The sequence below is a fragment of the Aptenodytes patagonicus genome, chromosome 7 (assembly GCF_965638725.1).
Source record: "Aptenodytes patagonicus chromosome 7, bAptPat1.pri.cur, whole genome shotgun sequence".
In the NCBI taxonomy this organism is placed as follows: Eukaryota; Metazoa; Chordata; class Aves; order Sphenisciformes; family Spheniscidae; genus Aptenodytes; species Aptenodytes patagonicus.
In genome coordinates, this window is record NC_134955.1 from 27,634,663 (window position 1) to 27,656,324 (window position 21,662).

Sequence of the window (21,662 nt, forward strand, 5' to 3'; positions counted from 1 at the left end):
TGAAATAGACAAGCTTAGCTTTTATGCCTAGTTAGGAGAGGACTGGACCAACAATATTTTAAAGATATATATATTCTCAGCTCGTATAAGCCTCTTAATTCTTGGTAGAAGAGATTACTATCTAAATTGTTTTGCTGAAGATAGACTTCAGAAACCTCAAAACTTTATGTTGCTAATACAAATAAAATAAACATGTCAAGCAGAGGTAATTTAATTAAAAAGAAGAAAGATAAATGTACAGGTTTAAACAATTTTGTCATGAAGCACAATTTACTAAATTATTATTCTATGCACGTCTGCAAATTACATGAAAGTAATTCTTTAAGATTATACAATTTTCTGACTTTTTGGCCTACATCTGTTATTTACACTGATATGCTGATATAAGCATTCACTTTTGTATTTTTGATATATAATTAAAAAACAATTTTTATTAAAAACCCATATACACAGCATAGTAAATACACTATGTAGGAGAAATATTTTGTTTATGAGAAATGGAAATTGATAAATTTCAATGCATTTTTATACATTTCTTTTGAATATCTAGAAAATCCCATGCTGATTTCAGAAGTCGTAGGGAAAAAAAAATAAAGGTATGGTTTTGCAAACTGTTTTTAATTACAGTTAAGAATTTCAGACTCATTTGTCCCTGTAAAGGTACAGGGAACTAAAAAAAAAAAAAAAAAAGAGAGAAATCAAAACTTATATAAATTTAGAAAGACATAAAAAACATATCGAAATCTTCAGCAAGATAGAATGTCTTTCAAATTTACTGGCATTTAAGTATGCAGTGAAGATTCCTACTGAAGCCACACTGAAGCTAGTAAGAGAGATCATTTGTAAGTATCATTCTTCCTCAGTGATCACGCCATTGCAGAAGATTAGAATTTAACAGTTTATAGTGCAAGCGGCTATCCAGTAGGCTAACCTTAGAAAGATTGGCTTTCATAGCTGAATGTCTTCTGTCTCTAGAACATCAAAATTCAAATTAGTGGCATTCATTAATTTAAAAAAAAATTTGATCACACCAAGATATTTCATGCGTTCAGCCTTCAAACTATTCATCCTGATCTAGAAACTAATTTAAAAAAAGAAAACTGTAGGGAGCTGAAAGGAAACATTATTTGTACTTTCATCAGCAAGAGCCCATATTGCAGGAAATCATGATCTATTTTAACAGATTTTCATGAAAATATATAGCCTTTTTAAGTCATGTGTGCATAAATGCTCCAGAACACTGGTTTACAGCTTATTATGCTAAACGTAAGGCTCACAAAACTGCCTGCAACTAAGTTCTGGGGTCACATAGTGCAGTCTGCCCAGAACCATGCCCCGATGGCGGCTGCAGCTGCTAATTTTGCCAAACATGAATAAAACTTCAGCTGAAGTTTTCAATGTCAGTTTTCCATTTCTAGTTATTTTTAGAAATCATTCAACCATTTCTAAGAATTAAGTTTTGGAAAAAATTCTCATTCACAAAAACCACTACAATTCTCAAAGAAAAATTTTGTAGCACCCTGCAGCTTTGAAGAACAGACATTCTTTCACTGTGTAAATGTTGTTTCAATGCATAAACACACAAGTATGTTTACACACCAATCTGTAAGTTGGATTTTGTAAATCTGAAAAAGTTAATTTGAGATCTCTTAGACTTTAATAGTTAAATTCTTTAAGATTCCATATGCACTGGGTATGCAGTGTCCTATTGAAGATTTTGATATGTTATGACTATCAACCACATGGAGAAAGATGTAAGATTCACCTGCATGTATGAGGATCCATATGTATAGGAGGAACTGAACCTTTGTAGGAATTTCTCTTTGACACAGCTTACCCCTTACTTGCCTGCTGTTCTTGTACTTTTACCCTCTTCTAAAGCAGCTGGTCTGGACAGCGTCAGTTCGTTAGGGTAAAAGACCAGGTTATTATTAGTCATAATCGATACTTCCCACAGTTGAACTTATTTACTAAGTTTGTCCAGATCACACAGTTTATAGGTCAGGAGGACATCTACTCCAAACTTCTGCTCAAAGCAGGCTCAGGCATCAGCCAGACAGGTCTTGAAAGCCTCCAAAGATGGAGATGGCACACCCTCTCTAGGGAACTTGCTTATATTCATGATGAAAAGGTTTTGCTTTTAATCAGCATTGTTCTTGGTGTGGTATCTAAAATAAGGACTTGGAAATGTTCTTTACCATCCACAGAAGACAAAAGACTAGCTTACTGAACTAGAGATGTATGCTTGCTTTGGAAAGGGAAGTACTGTTTCTGCATTTTATCCTAAACTAGTTCTCTATAACAGTTTACCCTGCCCTGCCTTCCTCTGAATTCAGCAAGGTTATCATATCTGAACCTTCTAAGAAGCTACAAACAAGTAATTGGAGGAATATTTTGAAATAGAAAAATATTTGTAAAACGTTTTCCACAGAGACAACAGTGGAAACTATGAGATCTGGTTGACACTTACACACATACAATGTGTTGGATCAAGGAAATTTCTGCAAAGTTTAATTCTTGTTATGACTGGACTCAAATAGACCCTGTGCTGAATTGTCCACTGCATAGGCAATTCTCCTTCCTCTACGTATTCTCCACAGCTCACTTCCTCACTAAACTGCTAATTAGCCAGATAACAAAGATCTTCAAGTACTATTTGATCCAGCATGAATAAGAAATGTTACTGATTCTCTGGGAAAAAAAGAACACAAATGAAACAAACAAAATAGTACACCGCTCTCAAAAAAACAACAAACCCTAGCATATAACACAACTCCCAATAATTTTCAGTAGGAAGTAACAAAACTATAAAGCAATCATTCCAAGTAGTACAACTGTTGAAGATACAGACACTTCCACTACATGTAACTAGAAATCCTTGAATGGTATCAGTTCTGCCTATAATAGGCTTGAGGACTTAAATAATTTAAGAAACTATGAGAGGCACAATCACTATGGAATGACAACTGAAACTTGAGACACTTGTCAGAACAGACAATTTTTCCCTGTCTGGAAGTAGCTACGGGACTGGCCACATGTTCCACCATTTCAAAGATAGAAAGACAGATGAAGTGAAGGAATGAACATCTACATTTTTCTTTTCCTTTCAGCATAATTTCCAAGCCCAGTGACTAACCACAGTGTAACCCTGTAACTGTCAGAAATGAAGGAAGAGAATATTTCTTGTGACTCTAGGGTACAGGGTAAAGTCTCTGATGACTTAGAGATTTGGCCATTCTTCCCTGCGTGTAACTTTACACACCATCCAAAATCTATGTATCGGGGTAGCCAACAGAACAGGAAGAATGAAGATGGTGGGGGAGAAAACCAGTTTCTGTTAACCCAGAATTGAAAAGCTCTGCTTGCTAATCCAAACAGAGAAACTGTATATTGCCTCTATGGCACTGGGATAGTACTGGTCTGCAAAAGTCATGCTGTAGCTCCTGTAGTTCTAATGAGAAAACTGTATGCTAAAATAACATCTCATGAGTGCACTGTCTCTCACTGATGAGTGTAGTCTACACAATCATCTACTGAAAATCCCTACAAATTTTTTAGATGTCCCAACGAAATCCAAGTCCCTACTGTTGCTGCCAAATACATCCTTCAGGACATACTGGAAAGAAATTCTTGAGTCTGTTCGTGAGTCTGTAGGCACAACTAGCATAAATAAAAAAAAGTATCATCCTTTTTTATCTGTCCTTAAGCAGAGAGTTACTGAGCCAAAATTCCTTTCTGAGATAACATTAATGTGCCACATGCTAACAATCAAAATTTGCATCAGTGCTGATAAATAAAACAGCTATAGCCTGAAAAGTGGCACAGTATCTCCCTTACTGTTTCCCACTCTAAATTGGTTTTATCCACAGCTTAGCCCATTCTCTACCCATTGTTAGTTTATCTACTCATCCAATAATTATTATGTGGACTATAGTTGTCAATAATACAAAATATTACTAAAATTAATGTTCCACCTCTCTCTAACCCAATTATTTAACTATGTATTTTCCAAGAAACTCCTTTTATCAATGAAGGCATCTTACTAAATTTACCTAGTCTTGGGTAAGAACAGTCAGTTGTATACTTTTTGATCAACTGCCTTCCCTGCATTTATTGTAACATTTATAAACTCCCACTGTAATACCAGTTACAGACTTAGAAAAAATAAGTATCACTAACAAAAGAGGAAAAGTCAATAAAATCTATGTTTTAAAAAGCTGACAATTGTTGACATAAAAATTATCTGTGCAGAAATTTAATTTAAAAAAATTCTTCCTAGTATTTATCATAAATCGAGAGCAAAAAGTTAGCATGTTGCCAGCCATCTCCAGTTGTGCTGTATAGCTACTCAATTTTGACAAATACCTGAAAAATGTTTTTATGTATAGAAAAAACTATGAAACCATGCAGATTTTAATAAGTCTTCAAGATGTTGACTGCGAGAATTCCATTAACATGAATGCTGTTTACATTAAGACAAAGCTATCTGATCCTCCAAACATAAATGCCCATCTAGTTATTCTAGCAAAATTGTTCAGCCTAGTATAAGAAAGGATCAACTTACTGTTCTACAAATAAAAAGATATGTAACATTGCCACTGTTTTTACAACCTGAATTTTGAGTTAGTTCAGTTTACATTAAAAATTATTTCAATTATTTCATTATTTTGTTGCTGTGTGAATGACTATTGGATACCATTTTCTTTGTATTGCTTTTGCTTTATATTTGAAACATGCTTTATTGTTTTAAAGTTGTCATGGTTTAACCTCAGCCGGCAACTGAGCACCACACAGCCGCTTGCTCACTCTCCCCCCGATGGGATGGGGGAGCAGATCAGAAGACTAAAAGTGAGAAAACTTGTGGGTTGAGATAAAAACAGTTTAATAATTGAAATAAAATAAAATAAAATAAAATAAAATAAAATAATAATAATAGAACATACAAAGCAAGTGATGCACGATCCAATTGCTCACCACCCACCAACCAATGCCCAGCCAGTTCCCGAGCAGTGGTCACCGTCCCCCAGCCAACTCCCCCCACTTTATATACTGAGCATGACGTCACATGGTATGGAATAGCCCTTTGGCCAGTTTGGGTCAGCTGTCCTGGCTGTGCCCCCTCCCAGCTTCTCGCTGGCAGGGCATGAGAAGCTGAAAAGTCCTTGACTAGTGTAAGCACTGCTTAGCAACAACTAAAACATCAGTGTGTTATCAACATTATTCTCACCCTAAATCCAGAACACAGCACTGTACCAGCTACTAGGAAGAAAATTAACTCTATCCCAGCCAAAACCAGGACAAAAGTTTACCAACAACAGCCTCTATTTAATACTCTCCTCCCATAAAAATTATATTCATATCTGGCACATAACACAGTGGCAGACTGCTGAAGGATTATAATTTAAATCTGAAATACAAAAATTGTGTATTAAAAAATCTCCGCCAAAGCAGAGGTATCTTAATAAGGATAATATTTTTTTCAATACAATGAAAAAATAAGATTTAAAAGATGCTTATGTATACAACTGCAGTCATAGCTATTACGCTCCACATAACATTAAAGAAAGAGGTATCAAAATAGTTCTATGTGAGTGAAGCTGCAAAAAACAAGGAGAAATTATTTGAGTTATTAAGTCTTACCTGACCAGTGTCCAGTGGTGGTACCTGATCTGTCAGTACAGGTCTCACTTACAGGCCTAAATACAGTCTCCCAGCCACCGGTAGCATAGCGCCAATTCTGAGACTCTAAAATGAGTGTTCGCTGAGTGCCATAAGCGATCATGAAGCAGTAGACTACATGATGAAGTTGACAACCATAGCCACAGCCTTTGTTGATATTACACACAAGTTTCTTAGCTTTGCTGCAATCCTTCGGGTTCTGTAAGTATGGATGAAAAAGTGAAGCTGAAGAGAAGATATACACAAAGGCATACTTTTTTTCTGAACAATGGACAAATGTCATAAATCACACAAGTCATCCTGCTATAATACATTTCATATTAAAATGAATGAGTAAGCTTCAGCTCCATGAAAATTTTATGTGAATTCTTCACCGTGAACATGAACAGTTATTGAACATACTTCACTGTCCTAATATAAAATAGAATACCTTCAAGATTTTAAATTACTTTCTCATTTGTGAATCTGTCAGAATAAGCTAACATTTGGACTCAGAGTTCACATTTCATCAACATGATTCTCAGTGTTGGACTGTTTTTTCCTTTGGCATTTTTCCAAGTTTGTTAGTTCTCTTTCAATGAGCATGCATGTCATCCAACGAAAGAAAATTTCCACCTGTCTACAATATACAGAATAAAACAAATGCTCATTAATGGACTGCTTCCCAGACTAACTGACCACAAAGCAAATACACAATATAAAACACATACCTGAGCAGACTGATAAAAGACCGTATTTTAATCTGCATGCACTCTCAATAAAATAATATATTACACTTCCACAATCCAAGAAACAACAACAAAGGAGGCAAACATCTACATGATGTGAATGATGTTTAAAAGTACAAACTAATAAATAGTTTTAGGTATGTGGACAACACAACAACATAATCTACAGAAGTTTTTCTTTCTGTAAAATATAGTACATTGCTGTACACATTTGTACTTGCGTGTCTCTAGACATGCTTCTGCATTCCAAAAAAGTTTTTTATAAAATCTCTAGGATGAAAAGTTAGTTTTCAGTTAAGCTGCGAGAATACTGATATTTGAGCATCAATATAAATCCTGTTCCTCTCACATCTAAACAACTTTATTTAAAGTTTTCTGTAAATTTGCAACAAATCAGGTCTTTCCAAAAACCAACAATCACCGTCTGGAGAACGGAGATCTCTCCATCAAGTGATCTTAAAGATAATCTGAATATTCTGAGTGCTAAAATACTTAATGAAAATTTTAATTTGTGCATTCAGTTGTGTAAAGGAGGGGAGAATACTTCAGATCTGGGAAAAAAAGAAAAAAACCAACAAACCCCACAACATGTGTTACTTCAGCATTTGATTTTTTTAATTTTAAGGAAAAAACATCTGATTCAAAGCCTAACTAGCTATGAAAAACAATAAATTAAATAAAATTTCCATTCCTAACTTCTGTTTCCCAGACCCATACCCTTGCTATCACAAATCTAATGGATAACTTGAGACTAAATCTAACAGGTATCTTTGAGACTATAACAAATCTACTTCCCACAGTCTTTTAGGAGAGAAAGAGGGTTTTTCTAGTATTGTGTACAAGTCCACAAAGAAAGAATTCCATGAAAAAATATCTCCTCCCTAAATCTACAGACCTATTTACACCACGCAATGAAGTACAATGATAGCAGATGCAAGTAGAATCATTTTCTGCTGTTAACTGTTACTGTGTAGAAAAGACTTAAGCTCAAAAAACAAAGACAATAGTGTATATTGTTATATTGCTATTTTTTTAACTGAAATATTAGGCTAATTAAAAAAATAAAAGAAGCTTCTTTCCGTCATTTAGAGAGTTGTCAGAAGCAGACATAAGTGTTCAGGTGTAGAAGCTGAAAATTTATATTTTGTGTTTATCTGTTTTACTTCTATTTTTGAAAGACATGTCTAGATGTTTTAACTGCTACTTAATAATAATAATTCATACTTTATACAGAGTATCTCAGAAGAGTTTTAATACCATTGTGTAACGTACTATAACTAGATTGTAAAAAGAACTATTATGGCCAAAAGTAAACCATTAGCAAAATGTATTTATCAAAAAGTAGCACATATGAGTCTGTCACAAGATATCAATTGGCTTAGACAGAAATTTATTTAATTTATTTTTCAAATGAATTAATGATTTTGCAATATATTTTTGTTGAGACATTTAAAAAAATCTTGATTGTAAAGAAAGCATGCAAAAAGGAACAATAGATACATTAGAGATGTCAACAGGGCCATAAAGCATGTTATTAAGACTGTCTTCCCATTTTTTTTTCCACATTGCAAAAATTCTTATTGAAACTAACTTTTTTGTAACTATTTTGAAAGGGATAATCTCTGAGAATTTTTAGAAAATACCGATAGTTTTCTACACTTTCTATTACCTTCAAATGCCTGTGTCCTCTTGAAAATGAAAACATTTAATTGATGACATATTTGAAGTTGTGTAAACTGTTGGACTTGCTGATCTTAAAGGTCTTTTCCAACCGAAACGATTCTATGATTCTATGATTCTAATATTAGTTTGTGACTTAAATAGGAAGCTAGTTAAGCTAATTTCTTTATGACTGTGTTTTTTTCAAATTGCTATACTCAAATTTTAAGACAAGGCAGTATTTGAGCTTAAATTATTTACTGAGAACTTTAAAAAAAAGAAAGAAAGTAGAGATACTTAGATACATTGCAGTTTCAACTGGGATTTCCTGAAAAAGGTGGAATTAATAACCATAGAGAAGAAAGAAAAATTACAATCACATTGCATGCATCAGAATAGTTTGTGTGTTCATAAGCCAAAACCGCCAACCAAAGCAACCCATAAAGGTATTGAGTTGATAAAGGATAACAACAATTTCAAATCCAGCAAAGACTGACAGAAGATTTTTCCTCCTGGTATAAAGTCACAGAAAAGGATTATAAATCTCTGATTTGAATGAGCAGTGCACTCTGTTCTCATCCCTAACTACACTGCTCATCACAGACTCTTATATCCAATTGAGTCATCTACATAATCAAGAGAGGGATGGAAGGGACCTTCAGGATTGTTAAGCCCTGTAATGTAACAGCCATACAACTGCATCAAAAAACAAACAAAGAAACCCCCCCCAAAAACTCAAACAAACAAACAAAAAAACCAACCAACCAAACACACAAAACATACTTTAATATGTAGAAGATTAGATTTTGAAGCCATGCCAGAGTTTACACCTTTTATTTTTCTCAAAATTACTTACATGAACACTGCAACTGAAAATAGCAACAAATTTGCAGAACTGTAAAATGGTTAAAATTATGTATTTCTGTGGAAGAGAATGTTACATATCACCTAAAATAAAACTGGATTTTTATAACTGGCAAAACGGATTTGGTGCTCTTTCATCACCAATAACATGGGCATACACTGTTGCTCTCACAAAATTCAGGGTTTCCACTATATTGATACAGTTAAACTCTCACCCAAATAAAGACAATATGCCATTACTTCCTACTTGCAAGCACTGGCAGATTCCAGCTCCTTCTTCCCTTAAGAAGTTTTACAGTCCTTTAGGCTGCAAATTACCTCTCCTGCCTAGGTTACAAGGAAAGTAGTATATCCAGATTTTGTCTGCAAGAAATGTATCTCCCTAATTCTTCTTTAATTAACTTTCATTGGTTTGCCTATTTGAAGGAATATCCTTGAATGGCTTCTTTTGAATAACTGACTTGGGTAGCTACTTTATCTTCATAAGACATTTCAAATTGTTCTCCTGCATCTATTTAAAAAATATTTTCACTGAGACATACCAAACAGGAACCACTAGCCTTTAAGTAAAATTATTTAAAAGTTATTTTTAGCACCTATGGTTCACCAAAGGAATGCTGCCACTATAAATCTTTACAAGAAGACTAATAAGACTGAAGCAGATTCCATGCTATTATGACTGACTGCCCCAAATATGTAAGCCTTGTTAAATTCAACCTTAAACTTAATTCTGCAAAAGCAGCACAGTACGAGTCTTGTATTGAAGTATGTCTTCTTTAGAAGAGACTAGACTGTCATTCCCTATTCAAGTTCTCCAGGGTATTCAAGATTTTGTAGACCTCTATGTGTCACATCCCTTTCTCAGTTCTCTTAGTAGGCCGAAATCTTCATCTATGTAGTCTTTACTCTCAGAGATACCAGGTTCATGTATTTGATCATCCACATTACTTTCCTCTTCAAGCTTTCTAGTTTTATTATGTTGTTTCTGACACTAAGGGACTAGAACTGCACAGTCTATCCTTGATGCAGATGCATTGTTTAAATACTGTTGAGAGCTGAAATGATATTTTCACAGAATTATCTGTGGTAACTCCAAGATCTTGTTACTCAATGATATTAGCCAACTATATATGTGTATGTGCATTAAAGACTCTCTTCTGCCATGTACATAACTCAAAATTCAGTGCAGATGACTGTAATCTACAGTTTTAATATCCAGTCAAAGTCTCAAGCTGTTTAGCACAAAGTTTGCAGAATACTGATGGTATTAAAGCCAGGTATTTTAAATAAATTGTTTAAAATGCAACAAGTTTTTGCTCTTAATTTTCTATCTCTAATTAAAACAAAAACAACCAAAAAAAAGAGACTGAAATTGTGGGGGGTATTACATTAAATAAGTATTGTCTCGTAAAAAAACTGAAAACCTGGAAAAAGTTTTGAGGGGAAATTATAGCTATAGTGGGAAATACCCATTACTGAGTGGGTATTTATTTGTCCCCTAAACCAACAGCAATATTTTAAATGGAACCATCAGCAAGAATGGTGAGAACAGACTGTATCTCTGTTCATATAATTCTACATATTAAACGAAAGAATCAATAGGTATAATGCTCTCTAGCACTTATTTATACCATGAGTTCATTTTTGTTTCTTATTCCTATTGGGTGACTGAGTACTCTTGAGTAAAATGAAAACACACTCCACTAACTCCATAAGGTGCTGAAAGATAATGAAACACCACAGTGTGTTCTTAATGTAATGTGTGGCTCCAAAATTACAGTTTATGATATTTTTACATTCAGATTACTAGCATACAACAATAGCAACAAAAATCAAATAAAATCACAATTGTTAGAAACATGACAATTTGAATCATATAAACATAGGCAAAATGTATAGTAAGAAATCACATGTGCCTGAGACATTCTAGCTGGCACAGAAAGGACTGCATCCATGCTATTAAACTTTTTAAACCTCTTAAAACACAGTAGCCACACACAGCAGATTTATGAAAAGTGTCTTGTGCTAAGTCTTAAACACAGCCAAAGAATTGTTTGGGAGAAAACTACTTGATGCGAGTCAAAAGCATGCCAGGAACTATTCTAACAATTTAACAGTATAGAATATTATGTTCTAGTGCCTGCGAACATTCCCTACCATTGTTTGATTAGAGTAAAAATAGTCTTAAGAATATTTCCAGGCCCCCATCTTCCACTTCTCTCGGTGCTCAAAGAACCTTTTTCCCCAGGGCTCTTGGTTAGCCTATTCACAGAGTCAATAGGATCAGATGGGAAAGATGTCAGATGTGCTGCTTCAATGTCTCACCACCTTCCACTGTTTTCAAGTGTGCAGTTAGCCATCAAAACACACGACAAACTGGCAAAAGTAAACTCTGCCGCTTAACATACATTTTACTATAAGAGAAATGACTGTGGTGTTTGAAAATTTTAAAAAGTTTAGAGAAAGAGAGAAATGTACTCTCATCCAATGAATCAAGACAGATTAGAGTGGAGTGGGCAAGCAGTCTGCTACAAATTGCAAAGTAACATCATAAACACAGTATGATGCTCATTAACAAAGGGGTTCTTTTTTATATTTTCAATAAATATTTTATTCCTTACTGCTACACAGTCTGCTGGAGGAGACAGTCCCACCCAAGTTCTGTGGAAAATCCCATTTTTTGAGAGAATGATGTCAAGGAAAGGTATTTCTCATCCTAGTTATCACAAATGTAATTCACACCATCTTCTATTCCCCTTTCTTTGTGATGCCACTTGTACTGGTTCCTTTTCATACCAGCTCCCCTCAGTACTTGGGAGGGAAAAAACAAAAAAAAACCCAGAAGTTTCTTCCAGCTGCTGGAAGAAAATTTTCTTCCTTCCCTAGTCAGAAATATTATGTATTTGATTTGAGAGACAGGGAGCCTTATCTGCCTCTAATGTTAATTCCTCTAGCTTGCACCTACCCTCCTACAATACACAAGCTTCAGCTTGAGTAAAACATCCCAGCATGCAGATGGACTAACCACATTATGCTCTTCAATCCACTATACAGAAATTCTAGAGAAAACCTTATATAGATATCAGCAGTGACCACACTTTATTAAGTGGTTATTATCCTCATACCATACTTTCAGATACTGAAATTTACTAAGTAACTTAATGAAGATGACCCAAGACATGTCTCAAGACCTATTCAAAAGTCAAATCATTTTTATATTTTCATATGTGATAGAAAGTATTGTCCCTTCCTAAACTTTCAAAAAAATTCAGAAAAATTGTCTTGCTGTCTGCTATTTTCTCTTTAATTCTTTTGTTTCACTTTTAAATCTATTTTGTCCAAAAGATTAACTTTTTAAATGCTTAGATTCATTCATATGCCTAAGTTTTCTTTTCTAGTGTTACAGGGAAGGAATCAAATCATTCTTCCAGTGCTGTGCAATTAATTCAGCAACCTGGCAAAAATGGGAAAAGAACTGCAAAATACAGATGAGCTTACAATATCAAACCGTAAAGATGGTTCAATACACAATGAAAGAATCTGTTCACCAAAAACATGAATAAGAGCCAGAGATGCGCAACTATTAAAAAAAAAATCCACTGAGCACTCACTGGACAAAATGTCAGATTACAAATATAATCACAATTAAATTTCAATACATCAAAGATTTTCAGTAGGTAATTCAGAACTATTAAAATATATAGTAGTAAAACAGAAAGAAAAAGAACAAAATGCATATTAAATTACAAACATTCCTGAGAATCTGTCAAAAGTATAACTAAATCTCTCAATGAGTAGGTTTTGGGTTGCATGGGAGGGTGGAGGATGGGGCATAATCCTCCAACTAGTGAACAGAGCTCCTGGGGCTTTATAAGAGATTTTCAGTTCAAGCCACACTTTCAAACCTGAAGTAGGCCAGTTACAGAAACCTTACGTGACAAAATGTGTTTTAAAGACAGTTTCATTTTTTATTAACTATTTAAATGACATAATTTCCCAAGACAATTCAAGTAATTCTGGAAGTACCAAACCTAACCAAACAAGTTTCCTATGCATTTTTAACTAATGGATCCTTCCTGTGTGGATTCTTTGGTGCCTAAAGAAGGGTAAGTGCAAACTTTAGTCTTCTCCAGCTGATGCACTAAGAGTTTCTGCCTCCACCTTCCCCACTTACTTCCACAAAAAAATCTGCATTAAGAAAAAGTTAAACTGATGATGCTGTAGAAAAGAATGTAACAAGGTAACAATAACCATCTGCTAGATGCTACATTTTTAGGCCTTACTAGTCTGTCAGTAAACCTGAATCTGAGACAGAATCTATTAATTGTTCTGTTCAATGACTTCCCCGTAGATATAGATAACCACATGACCGTCATTATCTCCTTTCAATTCTGTTGACCACTAGTGGCACTGATTCATTTATAATGAAATGAGTGAGTGTATGTAAGTGAAATGATTGAAGTTTAACCAAATCAGTAATAGACATAGTTGTCAAGTTTAAGACAACTAGAAGACATAGCCAAAGTGTGTCAATATTATGAATTCATAACCATAAATCTTGATTGGAGCTATACTACCTAAGTAAGCAAGTAGCACTTGTGGCCAGGAACACATCCCGCTTAAGCTTAAGGGTATGTCCTTTTTCAACCGTTTGCCTTGCCAGTAACTAATCTTGCCTTTATCATTTCAAGATGAGACTATTAAAGTGTGCTATTCCTAGGTCTACTTCTTAAATTTATTCAGAAACTAGAACTGGCATTCATGACATTTTTCTCCTTCAGTAAGTGAATTATCAGGATTCTACGTATTTGGAGTAAATGTCAGAAAGCTTTCAAATAAACCTAAGGATACTGAGTCTACCACAGGAAAACTGAAGTGCTACAAGGTCTGCCCATTAAAGAAATCATCTCTTCTCCCAGAACAGTGCCCATACAGACACATAGCTGAAGTCCTTCGGCTAGTGTTCTTCTTCCCCATAAAAAAAGTAAATGCTGATGGAGCACTTAATTGTTTCACATTAGTTTGAATTTATCAACACCAACAGCACACTACAACTGCCACAACACACTACAATGTGTTTCTCATGACTGAATTGGAATAACTTGGAAAAGATATAAGAGAGGACTTAATCCACTTTAAGACAGAAAAATTTAAGTGACATATTAAATCACCAAAAATACTGGGAAAACCAGAAACCTCAGAATAAAGTCTTGTAAGCAACTTTCTTTTCTTTGCATACATACACAACCCCAACTAAATAGTATGAATATGGCAAATTATGACTAATATAATTGATGATGTTGTTGAGTACTTAGTAAACTTTCTCACCTGCTTACATTTTTAACCTTCAAAGTTGAAGAAAATGTTTTGATTTTTTGTAAAATTGGAGGCAAAAACATTCTGCTATTGGGAGACTGTGTGCTGAATCACAAACTTTGCAAAATAAATAGAACAAAAATAAGCACAAAAGGAAAGGGGAAGAAAACAAACTGCTGCCTTCATAATCATTTACTCACTCTACCACTTCCAGAATACACAGTACTACAGGAGCCCTTGTCTGACTTCTCCTGCACATTCTTTTCAATCGTTTGATAATGAACACCTCTGAAAATAAGGTCTTTTGCTTAAATGTAAGCTTCTAGCTTTTTAAGTGTTGCTCTAACTACAGGGAACTAGCTAAATGTAGCCTCATTAAATCAAATTTATGGTAATACCATCCAAATGAAGTAGCAGTCATCACTATTCACAATCATTCAGCTAAATGATCTCCCAAGGGAGATGTCCCAAAATAATGCAGCTGTCACTGTTCAAGATGTACCAGAAAGAAAACTATACAGTACTTTTATTCTTCACAAAAAAAAGAAAAAATTACAAATATGTTCCAGATAGTTCTTTTTGGCATGGAGCTGGGGGGCAAGGGTTGTTGAATTTTTTATTTTAGTTTATTTTTTAATACAGTTATATTATGAATAGAGGTGTATATGTGTAATTTCAGACCATGGACTGCTTTATATTGCATACTCACAGTCAGCCCTGCACTCTTCAAAATCCTGAAACCCACACTAGAAAATAAGTCAACTTGACTTCCAAATGTGTAGTCACAGACATATTCCAGTTTTGGAACATTACTTGCAACAATCATTCAAGACAGGAGATATTTTAATCTTCAGAAGGGCTCCAAAAGCTTATGTCTGGCTTACAGGCATGTAGGCAGGACACTGCATCCTTGGTTTTTTTCAGACAGAAGAATGACAATAAAAAGGAAAAGAGAGATGGTAGTAATTGTATACGTGAATGACCCATCTCAAAGACTGTAACTACTCATGAGAAAGACTATTTCCTATCTTTGAAGAGTTGGCAAGGTTTCCACCCCAACTTTGGGCAATGTGGCACACATTAAGAATTCCATGCCTTGGGGTTTGAATCTTTTCTATGAATGATGGTTACAGTATACACCTCGAGGTACATGATCATCCATAAACATATGTAGGCATTAAACCATCCTATCCACAGTTTCTTGCTACAATGTAATTTTTCTGATTTTTTTTTTAATTGTTTTTTTTGTCTTTTAGCAAACAACCTCCAAAGAAACAAAAGTAGTCATGGAGTAACGGACGAAGTGCGGTTAAAGATCAAAACCAGATTATGAAAAGGAGCAAGAAATGGCAACACACAGAGAAATGGCCTCTAGTTATCTTAGCGGGACTAGTACTTTCATGCATGAAACATGGAAGAACTGGTAAGAAGCAAAGCCTTTTACTAACCAAATTAAAAGTCTAAGAAAATTTAATTTAGTCAAGTCTAGAGAAGATTGTCATGAATTTAAGAAGAAACTAACCAAAGTAAGCATGATGCATGACAAGTGAAATTTTGTATTGATAACTAAATTTAAAGTAAGCATAGTGGAAGAAAAAATAGCTAAGTTTCAAAATTCAGCTGCATTAAAAATCTTGGGCATCTTTTTCAGTAGCTCCATAGTGACATGAACTCAAGGGAGACCTATTATTAGCTAAGTAGTACCTTAGACTACATAAAAAACAAGGCAATAAAAAAATATATTCTGGTGCTATTCTATAAATCAACAGTCTATTGTCATTTGTCAACTAGTGGATGCTCACTTCTAATAGCCTGGTGAAGAATTAGTGTTAAGGGAAGGTATCAGGAAGCAAAAATTAAAGGTGGTATAAATTCTCACACATGAAGAAGAATGAATGAAAATTTTAGGTATGTTTAGCCTGAAAAGAGATTAATAAAAAGAAACACAGTAAGCATATGAAAGGAAGAATAGTTTAGTGAGAGAAGGCTCATCACATATTTCTGTGAGACGGCTCATCACATATTTCTATTTCACATCTTAGTACAACAAAAACTGAGCATCCAATACAGCTAAAATGTTTCAACTAACCTAAAAGACATATAGAATAAACAGTGTAATATTCTATGGTTCATAAAATACCCAAATAATTTTTAATGTGTTGCTGCATATTTACTAAACCCAAGAATTTAGTGCTATTTTTGATGACCTGCACCGTTATAATGCTAAAAATATCAACATTTATCAAAGCTAGAATTACATTTTTTGGAAAACACGTATCACCATTCTTCAACTTAAACCTCAAAGACCATTACTAAGGAAACACATGTCCCTTCTCTATAGTTTCTAGATCCTTCCATGTCAAACAGTCATATGGAATTTGATGTGCAGCAGTAATACATTCATATGTTTCTAATTTCTATAATCTACCAGTGATGACTTACTAAAAACAACAATGTAATTTCCTCTGTAATACAGAAAATACTAGAACTTAAAAAAAATAAAAGAAAAAAAGGAGGGAAATACTCATTTTCTTATGTGTATCTCAGTGTTATGGGATGAATCCATAACGATTAATTTTATATTTTAAATGCATAAATATGAAAAAACTCAGTTTGTCCCATGACAGAAATTTTATTATTGATTCCTTTTTAACAAATTCATACATAAACCAAAAAGAAAAATGGCCTGTATGATCGAAATTGAGCCAAGTATGTTAGACCTACTTCTAATTCTGAATCTAATACCACAACTTCCTGTAAATCACCTGCTCATGCTCATCATCAGGTTTCCCTCTCAAGATAATAAGGATAAAGTTACCTTTCTTGTTAGTGCCTGAGGATATAATACACTTTCTGAAAGGCTTTAACTAGTTGTGCTACACCTATGAAAGATTAGGATTCTAGATGTGTTGTGACTTGGCACTGGTTTCATTTTTAATGTTGTTTCTACTTTTTTTTTTAAATAAGAAACATTACCTCTATAGAGAGAAAGCCCTTTGTCATAGACTATACTCATCTAAAGTTTTAGGAGGAGCTAAGTGGGCTCCCAGCTCCTCGCTCAGTAAGTAAATTTATTTCAAATTCCCTAGAAAACAATGTAAGCATTTATTTAATGCTTCAATTTTGAGCTGCTGTTCTCCTAAACTCCTCTTACTTTTGTTATTCATTGTATGTACTTGGAGGTCCTGGTTTTGAACTAAGGCCCTGAACACTGTAAAACATACAGTAGGAAGTGAATCACTCTCCAGAAACGTATACATGCTTAGATAAGACAACAAATGGATAGGGTGAAAGAAGAGAAAAAGGTAGAGAAAGGCCATATTTATCAGCATGAAAAGTAGTTACACTACACCATTGTCAAACAGTGACATCAAAAATCATAGAATCATAGAATGGTTTGGGTTGGAAGAGACCTTAAAGATCATCTAGTTCCAACCCCCTTGCCATGGGCAGGGACACCTTCCACTAGACCAGGTTGCTCAAAGCCCCATCCAACCTGGCCTTGAACGCTTCCAGGTATGGGGCATCTACAGCTTCTCTGGGCAACCTGTTCCAGTGCCTCACCACCCTCATAGTGAAGAATTTCTTCCTCATATATAATCTAAATCTACCCTCTTTCAGTTTAAAACCATTACCTCTTGTCCTGTCACTACATGCCCTTGTAAAAAGTCCCTCTCCAGCTTTAAAATGAAAGAATGAGAAACAGTTCTCAAGAAGGAGTTGAAGGAAGACAATAAAGTGATGTCTCCTGCATAATTTAGAGGGAGTTTTTTCCACGGAAGGGTGTCCTTTTTATTTAACAAGCAACAAATACACAGCTTGGTCACAGAAGAGAAGGTTCCAATAGCTGAACTGTGAAATAATGAAAATCTGAGAAACAAATTCAGTTATTTACATAGAGATAAGATCAGACGTTAGGGGTGACCATACAAAACAGAGCAGTGAGGTGCACACATGCAAGGAAAAACAAACCAAGTACAAATGAAACAAACTACATCAAATATCTTTTTCCTCGCTATATAAATAGCTGCATGCATTCATACATGAATAAAAGTCCCAAAACCTTCAGAACAAGTTTTGTTTAAATTTTATAGACACACACACAAGTATATATATTAAAAAGGCTTTATGCACTCACAAATATGAGCATCTATGAGAAGTCTCACACAACTGCTGAAACACTTTAGGACTGGACAATACACTATACAAGCACTTCCATTTTGCATACTCATATTTTTAAAAATGGGCTGCTTGTTCAGAAGTTTCATACAAGGACTTTCATATTTTTATTTTTAACACTGTGTAAACATATGTATGCATTCTGATACTCTAAAGAATCAAAAACAGAAACCAGAGACTTATCTTTTATAATAAAACAAAGAATCCAAACAGGTAAGTACAGCCCAGTGAAAACCACAGATCAAAAAAACAAACAAACAAAAAAACCCCAACAAAACCCCCAAAACCAAAGGTTTACTTGAAATACTATCATTCCATATACATGTAACACAATGTTTGAAACATTCTAATTTCTTTTGTATGTAATTCATTCATGTACAAACATTCACTTAAAACTGTCATGTAATTATTCTATTACAAGGGTATAGTTAAGTGATAGATATATATATATATAAAAAAAAAAATGTTTACCTTGATTTAAAAGCACTACCCTCTTACCTGTAGATAAGTTATTCTCCTCTGTACCAAATCTGTTAGATCTTTGGCCTCTTTTTCTCGCCAGTCTCCTGCTCCATCTGTTTGACTGAGGTAGTACAAGTCGGTCATTATTGACCTATAAATAACAATGGAAAACAATCTTAAAAAAATGGGAAACAATCTTAACATTACTAAATCGGAGGATTAGATGAAATCAAAGACAAATTAAACAGATATTTCAATTATAGCCTCAAAAACAGTTTCTTCATGCTACCTCCTACCCCACAATCCAAACAGTAGCCAAGAAAGACTGACTGTGTCCTCCATTTAACATATGTTCCATACCAATGAGTAATTACAGTATTAAACAGGAGGTGGGTTAGAAAAACTGCTGTAAAGCATTTGTTTCTGGTATGTGCTAAAGGAAACTAAAAAGAAAGAATAGTTCCATGCTAGATACATCATCCAGTGGCCCCAGATGAAAGTGCAGTAGTGATTCCATAGTAGTTTCTATTATAATGCATTGTTACTTTGCCTCCTACAATCATCTTACTATGCTTGTATAGAATAAAATCTTACAAATGTCTTTAGCACAGGTACAACAGTAATCCTTCTATTTTTATTAGTGAAAACTAACTACAGAATATTATTACAAGGTTTAGTAAACAGTATTTTCTATGGCATGTAGCTCCTTCTGACTCTGGAATAAGGAAGCGTTCTACCTGCCTAGAATGACTGCATGCTACTAATACTCAAATGGCAAAAAATTAAAAAATAAGAAATCCAAAACAGACTCATGGCCATATTACAAGTCTAGGCTACAAAACATTAATTTTGAGGCACTATCAAATATTAAATTGAGGTTACCTAATACACTAGAGATCCTCTTCTTAGGGTTATCACATTTCGATGGCCAAATAAGAGGATAAAGAACTCCGTGTCATGAGAAGAAAAATGGTATATGACATTTATTTTCTGAGATTAGCCAGGAATTTTGTGAAAAACAGCCCAAACAGTAACACCCAGGAAAAGATTTTTTTATATCTGTGGCTTTTGGGAGGAAATTCAAAACTAGAGGCAAACTATTCAAAATATTTGTAAAAACATCAATGACTATTCTACAAGTAAAAGGTAGCCCAATTCAGAACCAATAATTTCAGAGTTGGCTTTATAGACTGAGAATATTTAAAGTTCCTAAACATTTCTCCATAACAATGCTAAAGTTTTAAGTTTGAACCACTTTTCTTAATTCTTTCATCTGAACTTCAGACATTGCAATTTATTGCCTGAAATTCTTGATAAGCCACAATTTTGATCACTAGGAAGAGATGCAACAGAACAAAGGCAGAAAAATTCGGGAGGTGACAAAAAAGAGTGTGAGGGGAAGACAAGCATATTTCCTAACAACGTTTGAAGTGGTCTTGTCAGTGAAGTAATACAAGACACTGTTGTTGGGAGCATTGGCTAGTACTGGAACCACAAACCTAGTTAGCTAAGGCTATCCCTTGTAAATAAGCTTGGCAAGTGAGAGAGGAGCAGACGACGTATCTCTATTAGGTAACTACTCCCAATGACACAGTATTTAAGCAGTAAATATTGAGATAAATCAAATTGGGACAGAGCTGTCTTCATCAGCAGAGTTATCAGACAACCTTCTCTTGCTAATAACCAGATTTATGGATCCATATCTTTCCATTCTCATACACTCATTCTGTTTTTCATACCCGTACTTCTACACAGGATAACAGTGACACTAACTTAATATATCATCTACTGTTGCTGTATTAAACATTATATCCAAATTGTTCAGCAGCAGTAATGATCACCTTCTGTCAATCAATTGGAAGTACCATATTTACATTCTGATCTCAAACTATATAAACTGGATTTTCTTTACAAGGTAACTGAGCTTGAAACACCCTACTCTGGCTTTGTATGAAAAATAAACAATTTAAAGTATTACCAGGTAACTAGTTTCAAATCACTAACTTTGAAAGATGCATAATACTCAAAATAACATACAAACACAGTTTAGGGACAATTAGAACAGAATTAATGATGCAGTAAATCTAATACAATGGATTGTATACAAATAACTGAACAGACAAAGAATCTGCTTCTCTTAAAGCAGTGTTTTCCAATTTACAGAAAGCGTTACAGGCTAGTAGGCAAATTAAAAAAGGAAACCCATGCATTTTCTTGGCAGTTTAAATACATTTTTCTTCCCAATCAGGATGTAACCATGCTGGATCTTTAAAGAAAAACTATAAATTTGAGGTCTAAACATTAAAAAAAAAAAAAAAAAAAATCCTGTGCTACCATTAAAAGCAGCTGTGCAACCACAGCCAGGTTGAAAACAATTTTCAAATGCTCTCTTACACTGGCCTTAAAAGTCTTTTCTGTACTTGCGATATAAGTAATCAGCATATTCTCCTTTTACTTTATAGAAATGTATTTCTATTAAATTTTGGCATAAAATAACTGAAAATACAAAGCCTACCAATACAAAAAAGTTTTCCCTCTCAGCAGTTAAGTAATTTTTCCTATTTCTAAGGAAAAAAAGTGTTGTCCAAATTTTATTTCTTACATTGTTGGCCATGGTGACCATGACAAAGCAAAGGCAGTAGGTAAGTTTAAATAATAAGCCTTACAGATGAAATATAATTATTTTCCATCATTTTTGAGGTAAGAGGAATGATGAAAGAGTCCTTACACAACCTCAGTGACTCAACACTTTAGGGAAAGGCAGCTTTGCTCAGT

At 34.3% G+C, this 21,662-nt stretch overlaps 1 protein-coding gene across 5 annotated transcripts in view; it reads right to left on the minus strand.

Annotated features, from left to right (window-relative positions):
• Positions 1-21,662, minus strand: part of FUT8 (fucosyltransferase 8) — a 147,399-nt gene that overhangs the window by 39,561 nt on the left and 86,176 nt on the right. For all 5 annotated transcript variants that reach the window (XM_076344443.1, XM_076344444.1, XM_076344442.1 and 2 more), the window contains 2 exons: positions 18,924-19,038; positions 5,641-5,878 (listed from right to left, as the gene is read on the minus strand). In XM_076344443.1, coding sequence (XP_076200558.1) covers positions 5,641-5,878; positions 18,924-19,038 — 353 coding nt within the window. The remainder of the gene's footprint in view (positions 1-5,640; positions 5,879-18,923; positions 19,039-21,662) is intronic.